The 20,153-nt window shown below is 35.8% G+C and overlaps 1 protein-coding gene across 1 annotated transcript in view; it reads left to right on the plus strand.

Annotated features, from left to right (window-relative positions):
* DNAJC13 (DnaJ heat shock protein family (Hsp40) member C13) overlaps positions 1-20,153 on the plus strand; it is a 107,394-nt gene that overhangs the window by 74,023 nt on the left and 13,218 nt on the right. The window contains exons 27-40 of the mRNA XM_059390929.1: positions 308-412; positions 1,223-1,425; positions 2,506-2,590; positions 5,485-5,639; positions 6,160-6,205; positions 8,245-8,399; positions 9,711-9,912; positions 11,519-11,634; positions 12,464-12,542; positions 14,158-14,293; positions 16,027-16,211; positions 16,649-16,723; positions 18,331-18,450; positions 19,621-19,800. Of these exons, the coding sequence (XP_059246912.1) occupies positions 308-412; positions 1,223-1,425; positions 2,506-2,590; positions 5,485-5,639; positions 6,160-6,205; positions 8,245-8,399; positions 9,711-9,912; positions 11,519-11,634; positions 12,464-12,542; positions 14,158-14,293; positions 16,027-16,211; positions 16,649-16,723; positions 18,331-18,450; positions 19,621-19,800 (1,842 nt within the window). The remainder of the gene's footprint in view (positions 1-307; positions 413-1,222; positions 1,426-2,505; positions 2,591-5,484; positions 5,640-6,159; positions 6,206-8,244; positions 8,400-9,710; positions 9,913-11,518; positions 11,635-12,463; positions 12,543-14,157; positions 14,294-16,026; positions 16,212-16,648; positions 16,724-18,330; positions 18,451-19,620; positions 19,801-20,153) is intronic.

A 20,153-nucleotide genomic window follows, 5' to 3' on the forward strand; every position in this document is an offset into this window, starting at 1 on the left:
GCTACTAAAATTTTACTGGCCTGAAAATTTATTAATGACCATAGGGAATGCAGATGTCTTTGAATTTAGTTTAGACTGCCAAGTGAGTTTAGGAAACCATTTATTTCAAATGCCTATTAGTAGGGAAATAGCTTTTTTGGACTGCTCACTTGGACATCTAATACTTTACTCTTAAGATCACCTGAAATTTAGGTGATTTTTTTCAAGGGCATATAAACCTAGAAAGTTAGTACTGTGTTACTTTTTTATGATATCTGCCCCCTTAGATTTCTGCCTTGAAAAATAACTACATCTTTTTAAAACTTAGAGCAATGTAATCGAAGCTGCTCCAGATATGAAAAGAGAGAGTGAAAAGGAATGGTACTTTGGCAATGCAGACAAAGAAAGGAGTGGCCCATATGGATTTCATGAGGTTGGTGTTTTAGAGGAACTTTCTGTGATGGTCTTTGTTCTTCTTAGGCCCTCCTGCTTAGCACACATAGCAAGAGATGTTGAGTATTTTTAAACTATGATTGGAAGTACTGTCATCAGCTTCAGGGGCTCTGCCATGCAATTTCTACATGAAGGATTAACTGGCTTGCAGTTATAAAGGACCACATATGCAGACGCAGACACAGCCCTGTCTTCAAACCTTGTTGTTTATAGGCTGTTGTTACAGAGGTAGCACTTAGATTTTTAATGAACTTTAAAGTAATAATAGCAATTGCTACATTAATAATTATAAGATATTATAAATATTAAGGCTTTTCAAACTATAATGCTTCTATATGGAATGAATAGGTAAATTTTAATATGCAGTCTGAAATTCATTGAAAATTTCCAGTGCAATCCAGGGGCAATTTCCATCTTAACATCTGCTGATATTTGTTCTTGGCCTCCCAGGCTCATTTGGAATTTAGCTGAAGATAGTTTTATAGAAGACCAAGCCTTCTGCTTGTATATATCTTGGTCATTTTACACTCAGCCTACTGTTTTCATTCTTTCCAGTGTTCTTTATGCTCTGCAGGCAGGTTGGCAAACTCAATGGTTATTTTCTTATATTAGTAACATATTTCAGGTTCCTGAAGACTTGTCAACAAAAGTTTACTGTTTTTTTTTTTTTTGATAGTTGACTTGGATGTTAATTACCATCATTCATGTATTTACTACAAAATAGAAAACCTTAGCAAATCTCATTTTGCTTCGTTTGTGTTGGTAGTAATGGTTCCTTCCATTGATTTAGATGCAAGAATTATGGACCAAAGGAATGTTAAATGCAAAAACAAGATGCTGGGCTCAAGGCATGGATGGATGGCGACCACTTCAGGCAATACCTCAGCTTAAATGGTGTCTGTTAGCCAGTGGACAGGCTGTGCTAAATGAAACTGACCTTGCTACCCTTATACTGAACATGTTGATCACAATGTGTGGATATTTTCCAAGCAGGTAAAATGTAATTGAACATTTCCATGGTTAACAGGGACTCTGAAATATCTTGTTCTCTCCATTTTTATGGGAGCTTCCTCAGTAGCAACATGGGATAACCCTGGTGATTTAGAGCAAAGATAATTCCATTTGTGACCTTGAGGGAATGCTGCTTTGAGTTTTGGAGCTTTTGAAACACACAAATTATTTGCAAAATATATTGAAAAGGTAACTAAAAAGTGGCTTTCTCTGGGAGACTTCAAATAATGTTACCAAATTGAGACTTACTAGCTGCACTCTAGCAACAGTAACAATTATCACATTCCTGTGAATCAAATATGAACATTTGAAGTAAACATACTTCAGTCTGCTGCAGTCTAATGGTGAGTGCCACTGGCTCTTTGTCAGGTTAGCTACTCTTAATATAGAACTTGAGTCTAAACCCACATCTTGGCCCTATCTTGTCCCACTTGACAAGTGAAGGTGAGAATGTGTTATTCAATAATAATTATAACTTTTGCGTGGACTTTTGATATTTATAGAATATTTGCGTATGTATCATTTTGTTTATTACTCTACTAGAGACATTTTGTGATGGAAGTTACTGAGAAATTATCAGTTTCATAACACTTAAGGCTTTTATGGTGCCAGTTATCTTTAAAATTCAGATCAGACTCAAAAGCATACAGTTAGCATTTAGAAGGAAGGTAACATTAAAATTAAAGCTATATGTGGAAAATACTGAGAGTAGTTAAAGTTTAAATTTATGTGACAAAGTTTGATATGCCCTTTGGGGGGAAATATCCTCTGACAGTGTGTTGGACAACACCAAGTTTAATCAATTAAATAATAAATAAGAGTCTTTGGCTCTTCTAGGGCACTGTTTTTCAAGGAAATCTTATGGAAGGAAATGAAGTCATATTAAACAGCCAAATAGATTTAAACCAAAATACCTAATCATGTTCCCAGCTGTATGAGAGCTTAGTCTTCATTAACAAAAAAGTAAGGTAACATGCTTTGTGCCTAGTAGAATGTCATATCCTCTGCACATACAAATTTTATTAAATACATTAAATGTTGACCTTAGAAAATATTTTCTAGGGATCAAGATAATGCCATCATTCGCCCTTTACCCAGAGTAAAAAGACTGCTGTCAGACAGTGCTTGCCTTCCCCATATTATTCAGGTGAGTTACCTTTCTGTTACCAAATTAGGAACAGTATTTTAAGAATCATTCTCCGTTATTCAATTTTGGCATGAGCCCTAGTTTTTGTTTTATTGTAGTGTATTCCACTTATAAAAAACCTCAACCCTGATTTACATTTATTTCACTTAGTCCTAATTGAGTCAATATTCTGAATACACTATGGAAGATTGTCTATCCAAGAACCTAAACATAGGAAGCTTCCAGACTCCAGAATTACTCTCAGAAGGTTTTATTTATTATGCATTCTTCAAATCATACCATTGAAGTTAGGACTCCTGGGAAGCACACCAGTAGGCCACAGAAGTGGACATGTGTTCCAAGAAATTAATCATAGCAGTCTTGCCAGCTTGCCTTAGAGTTTTACTCTTTTCAGTTAAATGTTTTCATGGATAACAACCAGTCCAGCGCATTGAGTTGGAATTACATAGGATATACTAAAGTATTTTTTCTCCTTTTTTCCCCTTATTATTCTGCTTTTTAGAATTATGCTATTCAGATTCACATTAAATCCAAATAAGTCAGGTCCCAGAGATTTTAGGTCAGTGTTTCCCTCCTATCTGTTATTAAATCTCTTTTTTTATTTATTTTTAAAGATTTTATTTATTTGAGAGAGAGAGCACGAGCAGAGGGAGAGGCAGAGAGCAGAGAGCCCAATGTGGGACTTGATCCCAGGACTCTGAGATCATGACCTGAGCTGAAGGTAGACGCTTAACTGACTGAGCCACCCAGGCACCCCTAAATCTCATTTTTGTATTCACCATGCATGATGTGGCTTTTGAAGTATATGGCAGTAACTTCTGTTTGTACAGTTGTACATTGGTGTGAGAAGGGAAAGAATTACTTCGTGTATTTTTACATTCATAAATATGCAAGTGCCTGTGTAAGTCACTGATAATGAAAACTGTCCTCTGAAATACAACAGTGACAGTGCCCTATTTAATCCCCCCACCCCTGCAACTTCTGTTATTTAAGTATATCAACATTTCAAAATGTGTATGCTTTTCTGTATGGACCTTTTTGTTTCACTGCTTAAATGAAAGAGTGCTATAATTACTGTTTCTTGGAACCACCACCCACTCCGGTCTGGAGCATTATACAACTGTATGTGGGGTGGTACAAGAGAAGGATTTGTTTTCTATTCTGGGCATGTAGGTAAAGGCCTACCTCTCTCAAGTATTTTCCCAAGACTTAGGAAGCTGGAAAGAAAGAGGTAAATGCAAACACTGTTGAATTTCAGGCCAGGAAAGAATGACTAAAAAAAACCTTCTAAGAGATATGGTTGGGGTAACATGAAGCTTTGGAGGGAAAGAGTCCATCTTTTAAAATTATTTTTTTTTTATTTTTAAAGAGTTTATTTATTTGTATGAGAGAGAGAGAGCGAGTCTAAGTAGGGGCGTAGCAGGCAGAGGGAAAAGTTGTTTCCCGGCTGAGCAGGGAGCCTTATGTGGGGCTCAGTCCCAGGACTCTGGGATCATGACCTGAGCTGAAGGCAGAGGCTTAACCCACCGAGCCACATAGGCGCCCAGCCTATCTGTTCTTAATAGTTTATACTGCTTATATCTTTTATGCTGAGTTCAAAAAATGTTTTTTAGAAGCTCTTTTTATTTTTCCTCAATTTCCCACATTCTGGGAGATTGTAATCTTTCTAAACACAGGCAGCTATAGTAGTTTTTAGGAACATGCTATTTACATTGGTTGGTACAAATTTCTGTACTTCATTTGACTTTAAGAGCAATCACTGGCTTGACCTTTTTGGTAACATCTTCAGAATTTTTAGAGAGTATCTGAGTGAATGTCCTAGGTTTTCTGGTATAGTCAGTTTCAAATATTCTGAGTTTGTGCCTCCTAATTCCTATATATTTTTTAAAATGATATAACAAGTCTTGAACTACAACTGCTATTAAACTAGGGAAAATCCTGTGCTACTGTATCTCAGTTTTTCCTTTGTAAAATATGGCATAGTACTAAACACTCAGTCTAAATAACTCATTGAAAAGGTAAAGACACCAAAACACAGAGAAATCCAAATTATTTACTTAAAGACATATAGCAATTCAGTCTTAGAACAGAGTCTACAACTTTGACCTCCTAATATGAGCCAGAATTTACTCGTTATTGCAGTTTTTTTACTGGTAGAATTTGGCCCACTGTTGGGGATTCTTGTGAAGTGTTTATAGAAAATTGAGATGCTACCTATATTAAGATAAAACTTACCAAATATCTTTGTCAGTTGTTTATTCATAGCAACTCTGTATGATTTTTTTAATAGCCTGGATTCATTATGGTGGTCCCAGGTGCTCTCTTCAGTACTCTTAGCTCAAATTTCTAGAGACCTCCTCTCTTGGTACTTTCTGGCAGTAGAAGTACTACTGGTATTCCGTTACCTGTTTGCCCTCTACCTGCATTTGGACATCTATTTTTCAGTGCTGTTAGTGTGCACTGACAGTTCTCTGCTCCTTGAGTTCTCAGGTAGTCTTCAGGGAACGCTTCTGTTCTGAAACTAACCCAAAGCATAGCTACTTTTCCTTTTTATTTTGTCATTAACAAAGAAGTCCACTCTGAAAGAATCCTGCATAAGAAACAGTTTTATCTGTAATGATAACATAGCTTCCCATGTCTTTGGGCCTTTTCTGAATAAGTTTTCATCAGTTCTCAGTGTTTTACTGTCTGTGCATTAAGCTGTAAAATGATCTAATTTTCAAATCTATTGAGTCTGGTAGACAAACAGAGTTACTAAATCCCACAGTTTTTATTTTATAACTCACAGAAAGGAAACTATAACTTCAGCACATGAAATACATACTCCTAAAGTAAATGATGTTATTGCAAGTTTTTTTTAATAATCTGGTAACAAAAACAATTTATTTTTTTAGCTACTGCTGACCTTTGACCCTATCCTTGTTGAGAAGGTTGCGATTTTGTTACACCATATCATGCAAGATAACCCACAGTTACCTCGTCTTTATCTTAGTGGAGTATTTTTCTTTATCATGATGTATACAGGTTCCAATGTGCTTCCTATTGCTCGGTAAGAACTTTAAAGGTAATCTTCAAGTTATTTGAAATGTAGAGGGATAGATTTTTTTAAATTGATTATTTTTGTGAGTACATCATTGCTTTTGTTAAGTTTTTCATTATAAAAGCTGTTTAACTATATGTCTGAAAATTTGGCAGTTAGAGTGAGTAAAAAAATAACTCAGAATTATGCCACTTTACCACATCTAACCGAAGAATTTGTCACCATCTTTTATAATACATACAATTCTAATAATATGTGTTTAATATAACTATACTCATACTACACATACAGTTTTACATTTTGATTTTTCTTCAAATTGGGTGATTTTTCATATTATTACATAATCTTACTATGACTGTAATTTTAAAATCTTCCTAATTTATTTAATTTTTTTAATTAGAAATTAAACAATTTAGGAATATGTATTTTGCGGTTTTTATTTATCTATTAAAAAAATCTGATCTTTAGAAAGCTAAAGTTACTTAATTTAAGTCAGTTCCTATGTCTGACAGGTCATTTTTTCCCCTAGATTTTTGAAGTATACGCATACCAAACAGGCTTTCAAGTCAGAGGAGGTAAGTCAGATTATCCTCTGAATATATAACTTACCACTGGATAAGCTATCTTAGCACTTAAGTTCCCCGAGCTGTGTATGTTTACTAGAATGTAAGCACTTGAGGGCAGGTACTGTTTAACTCATTTTTCACATGCCTTGTGTTACCTTGTACATAGAAAGTTGTAAGGTAATTTTTTTTTTATTAATTAAATTTATTTATTTTCAGCATAACAGTATTCATTATTTTTGCACCACACCCAGTTCTCCATGCAATCTGTGCCCTCTATAATACCCACCACCTGGTACCCCAACCTCCCACCCCCCCACCACTTCATTCCCCTCAGATTGTTTTTCAGAGTCCATAGTCTCTCATGGTTCACTCGTAAGGTAATTTTTTTAATGAAAATAAATGTTGCCCATTAGACTTAACATTAAAATTTTAGATGTGAATTATAACTTGACACTGTGACTATAACTTGTTCACTTTGTGTGAAATTTAGATTAATAATTTTCATAAATACTTGAGTGTATAACTGAATCTCATATAATCAGCTAAAATTTAGTTAAGACATCAGTCTTCTTTTTGTTCAGATCACAAGGTGGCAGAAGTGCCAAGTTTCTTTTTTGAAGCTGCTTAATTTTTCAGGCACTCTCAAGTGTCCTTCCATTTTTACTGAGGAAGACAAATAGGAATCCAAAAAAGATAAGACTCATCCAGATAGCTTTTGCAACTTGAAACCTTATATTTATTGTCAAAACATAACTAAAGGATGTTTCAAATTTTGTTAGGGTTTTCATGGAGCATTGATTTTCAGATCTTATTGAGAGTATAAAAATAAACCAAAACCAGACCACGGTTGAGGTGACTAATCAAGGAATGTTTATGCCACTTTAACAGTGGATACTAGTTCAAACTGCATGTTTTCTAGAGAAACCAGTGAAGCCCTGGAAATAATCTGTCTAATGCTATTAAAGAGATGGCCATGGCAATATAATTTCCACAGTTTTATACAAATAGAAAATGAGAATATTAAGAAAGTTTTTTAAAAAATTGCTTCTAACGCTACCACTGTACTGTAGCATTAGGCATTCTTCAACGTTCTTTTTTCCCTTTTTTTTCTGTGCAGTTAATGAGTATGTAATCTTTTTTCCAAATTTTTATAACATGAGAAATGATACATCATTTCACCTAACAATATTTTGAATAAACTGTGTGACAAAACTCTGGGTACAGGAATTACCTAGTAATAGTAGTCTAAAGAACAAAGCAAGCATTTCTTCCTCCTAAAATGTAATGGATAGTGAATTTATGGCTTTTATTAGCAAAAAGCCTGCAAGTATTTATCATCTAATTTGTCCTGGCACTAGGTGGTAAAACTGTGTCTGGGTTTTTTCTTTGTCTTTGTCAGATCTTAGAGAAATAAAATATCAGTTTGCCTAGAAGGAGAAAAGAAAATTATTTCTAGTCCTTAGCATTTTATTTCTATCAGGTAAAGAAATGAGTTTTAAAATTTAGTATGATAAAGTATGGTCATTATCCTGATTACATTTGGCCAGCCAGAGAATATAAAGTCCTTAAAATAGTTAATTATAATTACTTTGAGTAGATATTCTCCATCTAAATAGCCATACTTCATGAGGACTGACTTTAAGATGTTGATTTTCTGGACTTACTTGTTTTTGAAAACAGAAGCAGGTACAGGTGAAAATTGTAACCAGCAGCATAACACTGAATTGATGTAAATCTTTAGTGGGATCTTCTCCTTGTGTTTTCCATTCCTGTATAACTAAGCCAGTTGTCCTAAGTAACTGTCGGCAACACCTGACACCTGACTGCTGGAGGCCCAGCAAATGTTAATTCTATCTTGGGAGCTCATGCCAAAGCCAGTTAATATCAGACATCTTCCCCTTCACATTTTGCCATGTTTTCATCTTAATTTCCAAAGCATAAAAGCAGTTTGTTCCAGTTGTTTTCTTAAAATGTTCTCTAACCCTAATTCATTTATTAGAAAATTGAAAGATAACTTTAGTGTTTCTATGTCTTGTTTTGTTTTAAAGACAAAAGGACAAGATATTTTTCAGAGAAGTATACTTGGGCACATCCTTCCAGAAGCAATGGTTTGTTACTTAGAAAATTATGAGCCTGAAAAGTTTTCTGAGATTTTTCTAGGAGAATTTGATACTCCAGAAGCAATCTGGAGCAGTGAAATGAGGTAAATAGCCCATTGACTGCATTTTATACTCAGAATCTGTGCATCTTGCCATCTGGTTTGACTTCTGTTAAAAGAACTGTTTTAACTAGCTACATGATCTAAGCTACAGTAGTCATTGGTGCCAAATCGGTGATGAGTTTGATAAGACTGGGCTGTAAGCTTTTTTCTATTCTAACATGATTTGACAAAGTTACTGTTACCTTAATAGAGCTTTATATAAGGGTAGAGCCTATTAACCACTGGTGATTCTTAAACCAGTTTATAGAACTGGTAGAATTTTAGGCAGTATGTATAAGGAATATATGGAGATAAAATCAAGACATACCTCCTTGGTATTTGGAAATAGAATTGTACTCCACTCATTAAAAACTATGCCTATGTCGAATGGATCGCACCAAAGATAACCCCAAATCATTATAGAATGAGGCCCCCTAGTCAGCTTATTTTGACCTTAATGTGGAAGTTAGCATTCCTAAAGAATGTCCTGTAGGGGGAAAAGAAAAAGTAGAGGCACAGAAACAGTTGTCAGCATCCAGACAGGCTGTGGAAAAGAGTTTACACTTTGTAGATCAAATGTCAAGGCCACTCAGTCCTCTTAGCTAGATGGCAGTTGATCTTCTGAGTCAGTTATGCATTCCCTTGGCTAACTTCACACTTACGGTGCCACTTGCTCTTTATCATTTGGCTTAGGTTGACCTGTGGACTTGGCATGTGCTAGGCACCAACTTGAATATGTTCTGTATGACAGTCCTGTTTTTCACTGGGTATAAATGAATAGGAATATGAAAAGTCTTAAAACAGTTTTTCTTTCTAATATTTTTCTCCTCTGATTGGTTAATATGAGTCCCTTTCTAAAAGATACAACTGTCTGTGTACTAATCACATCACGTTTTTGCTGAACTGAAGGTCAGAGCCCAGATTGTTAACTAAAATAAATACCATGTAGTGGGTTTCTTTGGGGTGCTGGGAAACTTAGTCCCCTGGTTATGCCCTCATGCCTTGTGTATGCAGATGCCATACCATTTGACCTTCTAATGACTGATTTTTGAAAGGACTGGGAATATCAGCCTTTTGTTCTATAGTTGTGTTTATAGATAAGTACTACAAATAAGTTTGTATCAATTGAGGATTTTTACACAATAACTTTAGAATGCCCTCAGTAATGTATTTTGAACACTTAATTTTAGGCCATTAATTGAATTATTCTAAAGAAGATCCATGTTATTATTGTGCATGATTACCTGTCTTAACCTTTTTTTTTTCCCCACTGAAATAATCCCTCATAATGCTTGGAGATTTTTGTAATTGCAGGCGCCTCATGATAGAGAAGATTGCTGCCCATCTTGCTGATTTCACACCACGTCTTCAGAGTAACACAAGAGCACTTTATCAGTATTGTCCCATCCCAGTAATCAACTATCCACAACTAGAAAATGAACTATTTTGTAATATTTATTACCTCAAACAACTTTGTGATACACTCCGATTTCCTGATTGGCCCATTAAAGATCCAGTAAGTCAGTAGATTATTTTGTGCCTTCTCAAACTGTAAAAATAGCCTCTAATCACTTCTGGATATTTTTTCCTCCTCTTGTAAGGATTATAGCTTCCTTATTGTTCCCCCTTCCTTAAGCACTATGCATCTCTGAGTATAGTTCAATATATTTGGGTAAATCTCAAACTGAAAGATAACTTTTTGAGAAATTATTAAGAACTTTACAATCTATCTTTTTGACAAATATAAACATAATTTCATATATATAAGAAATCATATACTGTAATGGCTTGGTGGAAACTTGTCTTTATAGCATACTGAGTAAGCTCATAGATATTAGAGTTAGGCAGTCTGGGATTGAGTCTCAGTTGGGCCATTAATAGGTCTGTTTAACATTGCTTGATTCTTCTAGGCCTCAGTTAGGGTAATAGTACTACTATTACTAATAGCAACTATCTCATGTGGTTGGGCAAATTAAGAACTCATATTAAAAAATAGCATAATTCTTGGCACACATAGGAGGTACTAAGTGAGACCTGCTGATTTATACAGCACTGCATTTAGGAACTCTCCAACTTGAGCCCCTCAATATCTACTGGAAGCCTGGAATGAAGCCTGGGTGCCCATGTTGGTTTGTTACTGTAGCAGAGGTTATGCCATCATCCTTACCAACAAAAGATTTCAGAACAATTCTGTTTATACCAGTAGACACTGCCTCTTTACAGTACTGCGACCAGATGAAGACAGGTGTCTCTGCCACTTGGTCTGGATTCAGCATGAAGTAATAGAGAAGTATGGGTTTTTTAGGGGGACCTAGGATTGAATCCAGTTCCATCGCTTCTAAAGTGAGAAACATTGAGCTATAGCTCAGAATCTGAATGGTTTTTTAACGTATTATTGAAATTTTATAAAAGAATTTAGTCTGCTACAGTGCTACAGTCTGTAAAGCACCTAGCTCCTTGGCATAGAGACATGCATAAATACTAGCTTTCTTCTTCTGACCTACTATCCAGACTCCCTTGTTTTTACTATCCCTTAGATTTGTTTGAATGCCAGCTTACAGGGAATTACATGAGATCACCTTGAGAAGCATGCCACCATAGACTGCTTTCTTTCTTACTGCAGTGTCTCATCTACTAGTTTCAAATTTTTCTGTACTTCCTGAACTTTTAACAATTAAAAATAAAGACCTAAAAATTGGCAGAGAATAAATATTTCACATAAGAGGGTTGTCTGGGTCTACTCAGTCGGGAAAGTGTCCAACTCTTGATTTTGGCTCAGGTCATGATCTCAGGGTTGTGGGATCAAGCCCTGCATCAGGTTCTGTGCTAGTTGTGGATCTAGCTTAAGATTCCCTCTCTCCTTCTCCTTCTGCCTCTCCACCCGCTCTAAAAAACAATCACATAAGATAAAGAGAGGGATGTAGCCCTATAGCAGATACCTTGCTGTTTAACAGTGCCAAGAAGGTGATTTTGATTATTTGTATTTCAATAATTGTAGTAATTGGATAGCCTAGAAATGTCAGTTTAAATATATATATAGCACAAGAATTCTGTAACTTAAAAATTACGTTCAGAAATAGTTTTACTTTAAGAGATACAAATTTTAATCCTCTGTCTTTAAGGTTAAGCTTCTAAAAGATACACTTGATGCCTGGAAGAAGGAAGTAGAAAAGAAGCCACCTACAATGTCAATAGATGATGCTTATGAAGTGCTTAATCTCCCTCAAGGACAGGGGCCGTGAGTTATTTTCAGTATTTCAGTAGTAACTTTCTGCCTTGTCTTAGGATATTAATATCAAAGATGAAATTCTTAAACCAACAACTTCTAAATTTTTTTGCTTATTTGGTATACACACCTTTGGGAATAGCCATATGGAACTGTATCCATATGATTATCATTTACTGCACATTTATTAGCAGAATTAACACTTCTCTGTCCTTGCTGGTAAGCCTTCGCTGTCTATTAATTGAAGTAATTGTTGCAAAACACCTGGCACTATACCTGACACATGGTGGATACTCAGATACTCATCTTTGCCTTTCCTCTTACAGTTTGTGTTATACATGAGAAAGAGACTTGGTAATAGTATGTTTAGGTCACTAAGTGACAGATGTGTAAGAATGCAGGTTTACTTCACTAATTTATTAGAGATGATTTTGTAGTAGAACATATAACATTAGAGAAAAATGGTTTATAGGACATTTTCTCAAGTATAGACTGAATTTATGTATTTTTGGCAAGGCTGATAGTTAAAATTACTTAATATTACAGAGTTTGAAGTGTCATTTTGAAAAATTGGTTTGAAAAAAACATACTTTAATTTTTCAAATACAGTTTTGTAATTTGAAGTGATTGATAACTTTCCATAGGGAACATTGAGGTTTTATCTTTTAGATGTAAAGTTAGCATAGAGAATATTCTTTCTTGACTCTTGCTGGGTTTAATTTGATGCCTAATTTATGATCATATACAATAAAAGTAAGGTTCTTACAGTATTCTTTTAAATAATGATACAAAATATTTTCTTGCACCTTACTCTTAAAAAAATAATTTTGCTGTTTAACAGGCATGATGAGAGCAAGATTAGAAAAGCTTACTTCAGACTTGCACAGAAGTACCACCCTGATAAGAATCCAGAAGGGAGGGTATGTACTGCCTTTGGAGTTGGGACTTTCGGATTGACTTTCTTTGGCTCTATTATTATGGTAGATGGACAAAAGATATACTTACTCCCTCTGCTCGTATCTGCCTCATAATATAATGCCCAGTGTATGGTAAATTAACTTTTAGCCCACGTGCTCATGGTTTCTGCATAAATGGTCCTCCGTCAGTTTACCAAAAGGACTGCCCTTATGACTCATAACTTCTGGATATTTTCTCCCATCTGAGAATTAACGCTAATGGACAGTTGTATAAATAATTGAACATCAGAAGTGTGGATGAACTTAATTCACTTGTAGGTGATGTTATTGCCATACGAATTGCTGTGAGTACTTTTTTTTTTCTAATGACACCTGAAAAAGTAGAAAATTTGGATCAGACTTGAAGTTAACAGGTGTCAGCATTTCCTGATCCTCCCTCTTCCAGCTTCTTACTAAAATATCAAGAAAGATTCATAAAAGATGAAATCACACAGTAACTTCTGTAACTAAGACTGGTAGTTTATTGCTAGAAACTTGGAGTAATTTTCACTGATTTCAAGGTTAATACTTTTTTTATTAGAGATAGTATTCCTAATTGGGAAGACTTGGTATTGAAAAGATAATGCTTTTATATATTTGAGACTTTTTGATCAAAAACTAGGAATTTTTTGAGAAATGGATAGCAGTGCAGATTCATCTGGGAGAGAAAACAAAGTAGGAAGAAATTTTTGAAATCAGTGTTAAATTTCTAGACTTAACCAACCAGATGTTAAAATACTCTGTAAAGCTATAATAATAAAACAACATGACCCTGACACAAGAATCAACATGTAGATCAAGGAACATAATACAGTGTTGGAACAGTTTAAGAGAATGAATTTAGGAGTCAGACCTGAGTGTAAGTCTTAGCTCATCACCAGTTGGCTTTGTGCTCTTAGACAAGTTATTTGACATTATCTAAAAAATGAGGATATAACTGGGCGCCTGGGTGGCTCAGTGAGTTAAGCCGCTGCCTTCGGCTCAGGTCATGATTCCAGGGTCCTGGGATCGAGCCCCGCATCGGGCTCTCTGCTCAGCAGGGAGCCTGCTTCCTCCCCTCTCTCTGCCTGCCTCTCTGCCTGCTTGCCATCTCTCTCTGTCAAATAAATAAATAAAAAATCTTTAAAAAAAAAAAAAAAAAAAAAAATGAGGATATAACTGTACATACCTCATGTGGCTGTTTGGGGGCTTTAAATGAGATAATGTTTGTAAAGCATATTCAGTACAATGCCTGCTGTAGTACTCAATAAATAGTATCTCTTCTATTATAACTGTCTTTACAATAGCTTAGAAACTGTCTTTAATGTGTATGAACTCAATGTGGGTATAAACCCAGTGAAGAATTTTTTTAGTAATGGTATTAAGATCAATAAAATCTATTTGGGGGCGGGGAGAGAGAAAATTTCACCTTCCAAGTATACCAGCTAGATTACAATTGGAATGAGTTCTTAATGTAAAAAAAAAAAACAAAATAATAACTAAAGAAGTTGCTGGTAAAATACAAACCAGCTGTGTTCTGTTGAAGTTGTGGTTTGAGATGTTCCAAACTAAAAGTTAATTATTTTTGGTCATATTACAGGATATGTTTGAAAAAGTAAATAAAGCATATGAATTTTTATGTACCAAATCAGCAAAAATAGTGGATGGACCAGATCCAGAGAATATAATTTTAATTCTGAAAACACAGAGTATCCTCTTCAACCGTCATAAGGAAGGTAAGGCATATGTTAATCTCAAATTTTAGTTTACCTTCCATTTAACTCTACAAGGTTACTTGTTTCTGTAGCATATTTCAATAGATTTAGAGTTATTATTGCAAAAGATTCTTAGAATTGCATTTCAGATATAGTGAAAGAGTAGTTTTCTGTCAGAAGGCCCAAAATGTTGTTTGCATTATACTTTCTACTTCCTGCCTATGTTTTTCAATATTTTACATTTTCAGCAAATTTTCATTTTTCTTTCCTGAAGGACATTTGTATTCTGTGGAGGTACTTGGGTAGTTTTTTGTGTTTAGCCATTAAGCAGCAAACATTAAAGGAGATCTGTAATGGATCTGGAATTTAAGGATCATTTCATGTTGTTTTTAAATCACAAATCACAAGTAAAAGACTACGCCTGTTATAACTTTAAAAGCTTCTAAAGGCTGGTCTGGTCTTTAAAACGCAACAGAAACTTTTCACATGATCATATGCTTCTCTAATACTTCTCATTTCCTTTATGATCCTGGGGCCCCCGGTGACTCAGTTAAGGGTCTGCCTTCAACTCAGGTCATGATCCCAAGCCCTGGGATCAAGCCCTGCATGGGGCTCCCTGCCCAGTGGGAAACCTGCTTCTCCTTCTCCCTCTGCCACTGCCCTTGCTCATGTTCTCTGTCTTTCTCTCTTTCTCTCAGTCAAATAAATCAAAAAAAATTAAAAAAAACACAAAAACCCTCTCTGATCCTGTGGGACAGTTTGAAAAACACTGTTTTAAAAGAAATAGGTATGATTTCAGAATACAGGGTTATTGGGAATTTCCGGCATGTTTGCGGGGTCATTTGCAATAACAATAGCGTCTACAAAGCCAGGAGTATGTTGTAAACTTGAAAGGCTTTGTTAGAAATGGGAAGTTAAGTTCAAGACAGCAGTTATTTTTTGGCTTGGGAAATGAATGGCTTGAAGTGCTGTGTGGGAGACCCATTTGCTCTGTAGGATGATTTTAGGAGAGAAGGAAGGGAGGACAGTAGGGATTTGACATAAGCAGGACTGTTGGGTAATTGAAGAAAAGTGGGCTTGCAGTTTTACTATTGGAGGGGACAGCATGGGGATCTAGCAATTTGAGAGCAGTGATTAATTGATTTACTTTTGCATGAGTTGAACAGAACACATTTAGCTATATCACATTTACCACTAATAAGAATGAGTTTAAAGAAGTCGTTTTCAAACCATTGGTTGTGTTTTAATGGCTAACAGCTATATAAGAGTGGTAGTTGTGGCTTACCATTGGTTTGTTATCAAGGTCATAATGTTTTTTCAGGCTGTGTATCCCACTTACCCAAAGGGGATTTATACCTAATTAATTCTGATGTGGGATCCTGATTTGTCTGTGCTGTCTGTGATCAAGTAAAAAGTTAGAAAATCCCATGGACAAGGTAGAAAGTAGATATTTTGTGAAGGATCAAACCACTACATACTTAAGTTCAGTAAATGTATCAGAAAATACTCTATTTTTGGTGGAAGCATTTTGGAGAAATGAGCCAAATAAGTGTACTAGAAAAAGAAAGATCCAAGAAATACCATTTTAATTTCTTTTTATGAACTAGAATTAGGAGACATTTAAAATGTCAAATGTTTTATCATTTTCTTTAAGGGAACATAACTAAAAATAGTGTTAGAATTAACTTAAAACCATAATAGTCAGTTTTTGTTTTGTTTGCCATTTTTCCAACACTAACCATTGATTATTTCAGATTTACAGCCTTATAAATATGCAGGATACCCCATGCTAATTAGGACTATAACAATGGAAACTTCAGATGACCTCCTTTTCTCAAAAGAATCACCACTGTTGCCTGCTGCTACAGAGCTGGCTTTCCATACTGTCAACTGCTCAGCCCTCAATGCTGAAGAGCTCAGAAGGGAGAATGGAATTGAGGTAATGTGGAATGTTCTCCGTGCTTCACTTCAAGCTCGTTCAGGCACATTGTATGACTTTTGTCAATAGAGAATTCACCAAGTATAAGTGAAATTGATATAATTTCTTTTAATTTATTCCAGCAAATAACATGCTATAGTCTCCATATTCTAGTGTCAAAATTAAAAATAGAATGGAGCCTTATTTCATAATATGAATGGGAGAGTATTGGATTCAAGATTGGTAAACTTGCAGCTTATAAACTAGCTTATTGGGAATGTTTAAAAAGAAACTTATGGTAATCCTTTGTTTATTTAATAAATGTTAATTAAGCGAAACACCTTTATTTACCAAGTATCTAACATGAAAAGATTTTTAATATTTTATTCCTATAAGAAAAGGCTTTTCTGGCTTCAAGTCCAAATGTAGAATTAATGGCTGATCTTCTCTTTTTCCAGGTGTTACAGGAGGCTTTTAGTCGCTGTGTGGCTGTCTTGAATCGTTCTAGTAAACCAAGTGACATGTCAGTACAGGTGAGGCTAACATGTATAGTTCTGTGAAAGTTACACTTGACTAGTAGTAGTTCAGACTTGAACATCTATGAGGATCACTTGGAGAGCTCATGAAAATGTGGTTGGCTAACCTCCACTCGCCCTGCTGCCCACTGTTTCTGATTCAGTGGTTCTGGGGTGGAGGACTGAGAATACGCTTCTCTAACAAATTCCCAAATGATGCTGATGCTGTTGATCTCTATATCATGCTTTAAGAAGTACTGCACTAAATTACTTGTGATCTAGTGGCTTAATTTTTTTTTTCTTAGAGAATAATATAATGAAGCTTTCTGTCTCCATCACCCAGTTTCACACATTTGTCATTTTGCCATTCTTGTTTCCTTTATCATCTGCCCCCTTCCCTAACTTTCTTGTTTATCTCTGTCCATCATCCCTTATACTTTTTTTCTAGTTGTGTTGAGAAATAATTGGCATGTATCATTGTATAAATTTAGGGCATTATAGCTTGATGCTTTGATTTACATATATTGTGAAAAGATTACCACAGGTTCAGCTAACATTCATTGTCTTATACAGATTCAATAATCCACTCCTATTATAGTTTTTTTTTTTTTTAACGGTTTATTTATTTATTTGACAGACAGAGCACAAACAGGGGGAGTGGCAAGGAGAGGGAGAAGCAGGCTTTCCACTGAGCAGGGGCCCAATGCAGGGCTTGATCCCAAGACCCTGGGATCATGACCTGAGCAGAAGGCAAGCACTTAACTGACTGAGGCACCCATATGCTCCCCCCACTGCTGTAGTGTTTTAATTGGTTTATTTTCTTTCTGTTAAGTTTATAATTGAATGATAGAAAAATCCATCAGGAATTCATTGAGATTATTGTAGAATGCATCTTTTTATGTGATCCTTTTTTAATGCCAGCAAATTTTAGAATTTAAAACAATCAAGTTCAAGCCTTTTAGTTTCATCCTGTATTTTGAAGTGCAGTGTATACATAGAATTGTAATTCTGCAATGTTAATAGGTTGGACAAAAATACCTTAATCCAGAGTTGGCAAACAGTTTTTATAAAGGGCCAAAGAGTAAAAATTTCAAACTTTCAGGCTACAGATACAGTCTCTGTTGCATATTTTTGTGGTTTTTCTTTGCAGCCCTTTAAAGATGTAAAAATCATTCATTGCTCCCAGCCATGCAAAAATAGGCCACAGTCATTTTGGCCTATGCACTGCATGGCCATTGGCTGCCATCCCTGCATCTGTAGGAAATCATAATCATAACCAGGAATACTGGCAATTCAACAGAGATGTTCTTTTTTTTTTTTAAAGATTTTATTTATTTATTTGACAGGCAGAGATGACAAGTAGGCAGGGGTGGGGGTGTGGGGGACGAAGCGGACTACCTACTGAGCAGAGAGCCTGATGCGGGGCTCAGTTCCAGGACCCTGAGATCATGACCTGAGCCCAAGGCTGAGCCACCCAGGTGCCCCAGAAATGATCTTTTCAATTTTGAAGCGTCATATGTACTATTAAAACATTATTCATGAATCTTTGCTGATTTGATTTCCGCTGTCTTAAATAAGGAATGCACATGTAACTCTCTTGTTTTGCTCTGTTTTGTTGTGTGCAGGTGTGTGGACACATCAGCAAATGCTATAGCGTGGCCGCTCAGTTTGAAGAATGCCGAGAAAAGATCACAGAAATGCCAGGCATCATCAAGGATCTCTGTCGGGTGCTATATTTTGGCAAGGTACAGCTCATTTTTAATGCTTTCTGAATGCAGTAAGCAATGGGTGTTCTTGTCAAGTAAGTAGCCAGTTCCCAATTTATAAATAAGCTGTTTTTCCCAAAATCATTTTTATGTGCATTAGTTGGATCTCTAAAATCATTTTTCACAGAGCCCTTGCTGTAAATGGAGGCTTTTATTCTTAACAGTGGTCTATAAGGAATAAAACTAAAGTGATACTTGTATAGTGAAGTGGGTCTCATCTGAACATTTGAAGAGAGGCAGAGAAGAAATGAGAGACTAGAGTAAATAGATGTAGTGCAAGTAAAGGACCATGTGAAACCTGAAATAGTCAGTAGCTGCCTGGTTAGAAAGGCTCTGTGGAGCTGAGAACTTAGCACTTCCTCCTAATCCAGTCGTGCTGAGGGCAGCTGGCTGGGGTAAATGAAGTGGTGACTGGGAAGGGGAGAGAGATTTCTTAGATAACCAGAGAGAATGAGTTGTTTTGGAGTAGAACAGAATTGGGGTGCTGATCCTGGCCTGAGGTATCTAGAAATAAGGAATCTGATGAAAATCTCTCAACTATATTTATACATTGTCCTTAGAAGTATTTAATAAGAATAAAAACTCTGACGTAAGGAAGCAAATCCACAGACCTGTGCTGAAGATATTGCTGATACACTTAGGATCCTAGCGTGTGAGTTGCTGTTAATGCCTTATCACTACTTTTAAAAATTAAAGATATGAAAAATGAAAAAAAACTGAGTTCCCAAGACTTTAAACACTAGCTTCAAAGATAATTCTGTGTCTTGTCACAGGATCACTTTTAATTTTAGGCTTTAAAGGATATTGGATTCAGATTTAAGTTGGAATTGAAAATAGAATAGGAGGTAAACATCTTGCACAGTAAGATAGCTACCTTGACATAAATTCACAGCCAGTTTCTCTTGGGAGTTTTTTAAACCCTGTAATTTCATTATTCTTTCTTTCTTTGTTTTAAAGATTTTATTTATTTGACAGAGAGAGACAGCGAGAGAGGGAACACAAGCAGGGGGAATGGGAGAAGGAGAAGCAGGCCTCCCACAGAGCAAGGAGCCTGATGCGGGACCCTGGGATCATAACCTAAGCCGAATGCAGATGCTTAGCAACTGAGCCACCCAGGCGCTGCTAATTTTATTATTATTATTCTCACAGAGTATTCCGCGGGTTGCTGCTCTTGGAGTAGAATGTGTCAGTTCTTTTGCTGTGGATTTCTGGCTTCAGACACACCTATTTCAGGCTGGGATTTTGTGGCATCTGCTTGGTTATCTGTTTAATTATGACTACACACTAGAAGAGAGTGGCATTCAGAAAAGCGAGGAAACAAACCAACAGGTAACTTTCACACTGCTCTAATCTTGAATTTGAACCCATACCATAGGTTAATGCCGAATTAATGCAAAGCAGAGTTCCATCTATTCAGAGCCCCAGTCATAAACTGTTTTCTAGATAACTTAAGCTTATTGCTCTTTAAGCCCCAGAACTTTTTATCTTAACCACTTGTGCTAGAAGGATACGATGGTGGGAATTTGCAGTAGCATATACAGAATGTAACAGTCTTTTCTTGATTACTTAGAATGACCTTTATGATTGCAAAATTATGGTTGTGTAACACAGGGAAATATAACAGTAATATTGGGCTGTTGGGGCTAGCCACCCATAGATACTTTAGTACTTAACTGATTTTC

Source organism: Mustela nigripes, chromosome 2 (assembly GCF_022355385.1).
Source record: "Mustela nigripes isolate SB6536 chromosome 2, MUSNIG.SB6536, whole genome shotgun sequence".
Classification (NCBI taxonomy): Eukaryota; Metazoa; Chordata; class Mammalia; order Carnivora; family Mustelidae; genus Mustela; species Mustela nigripes.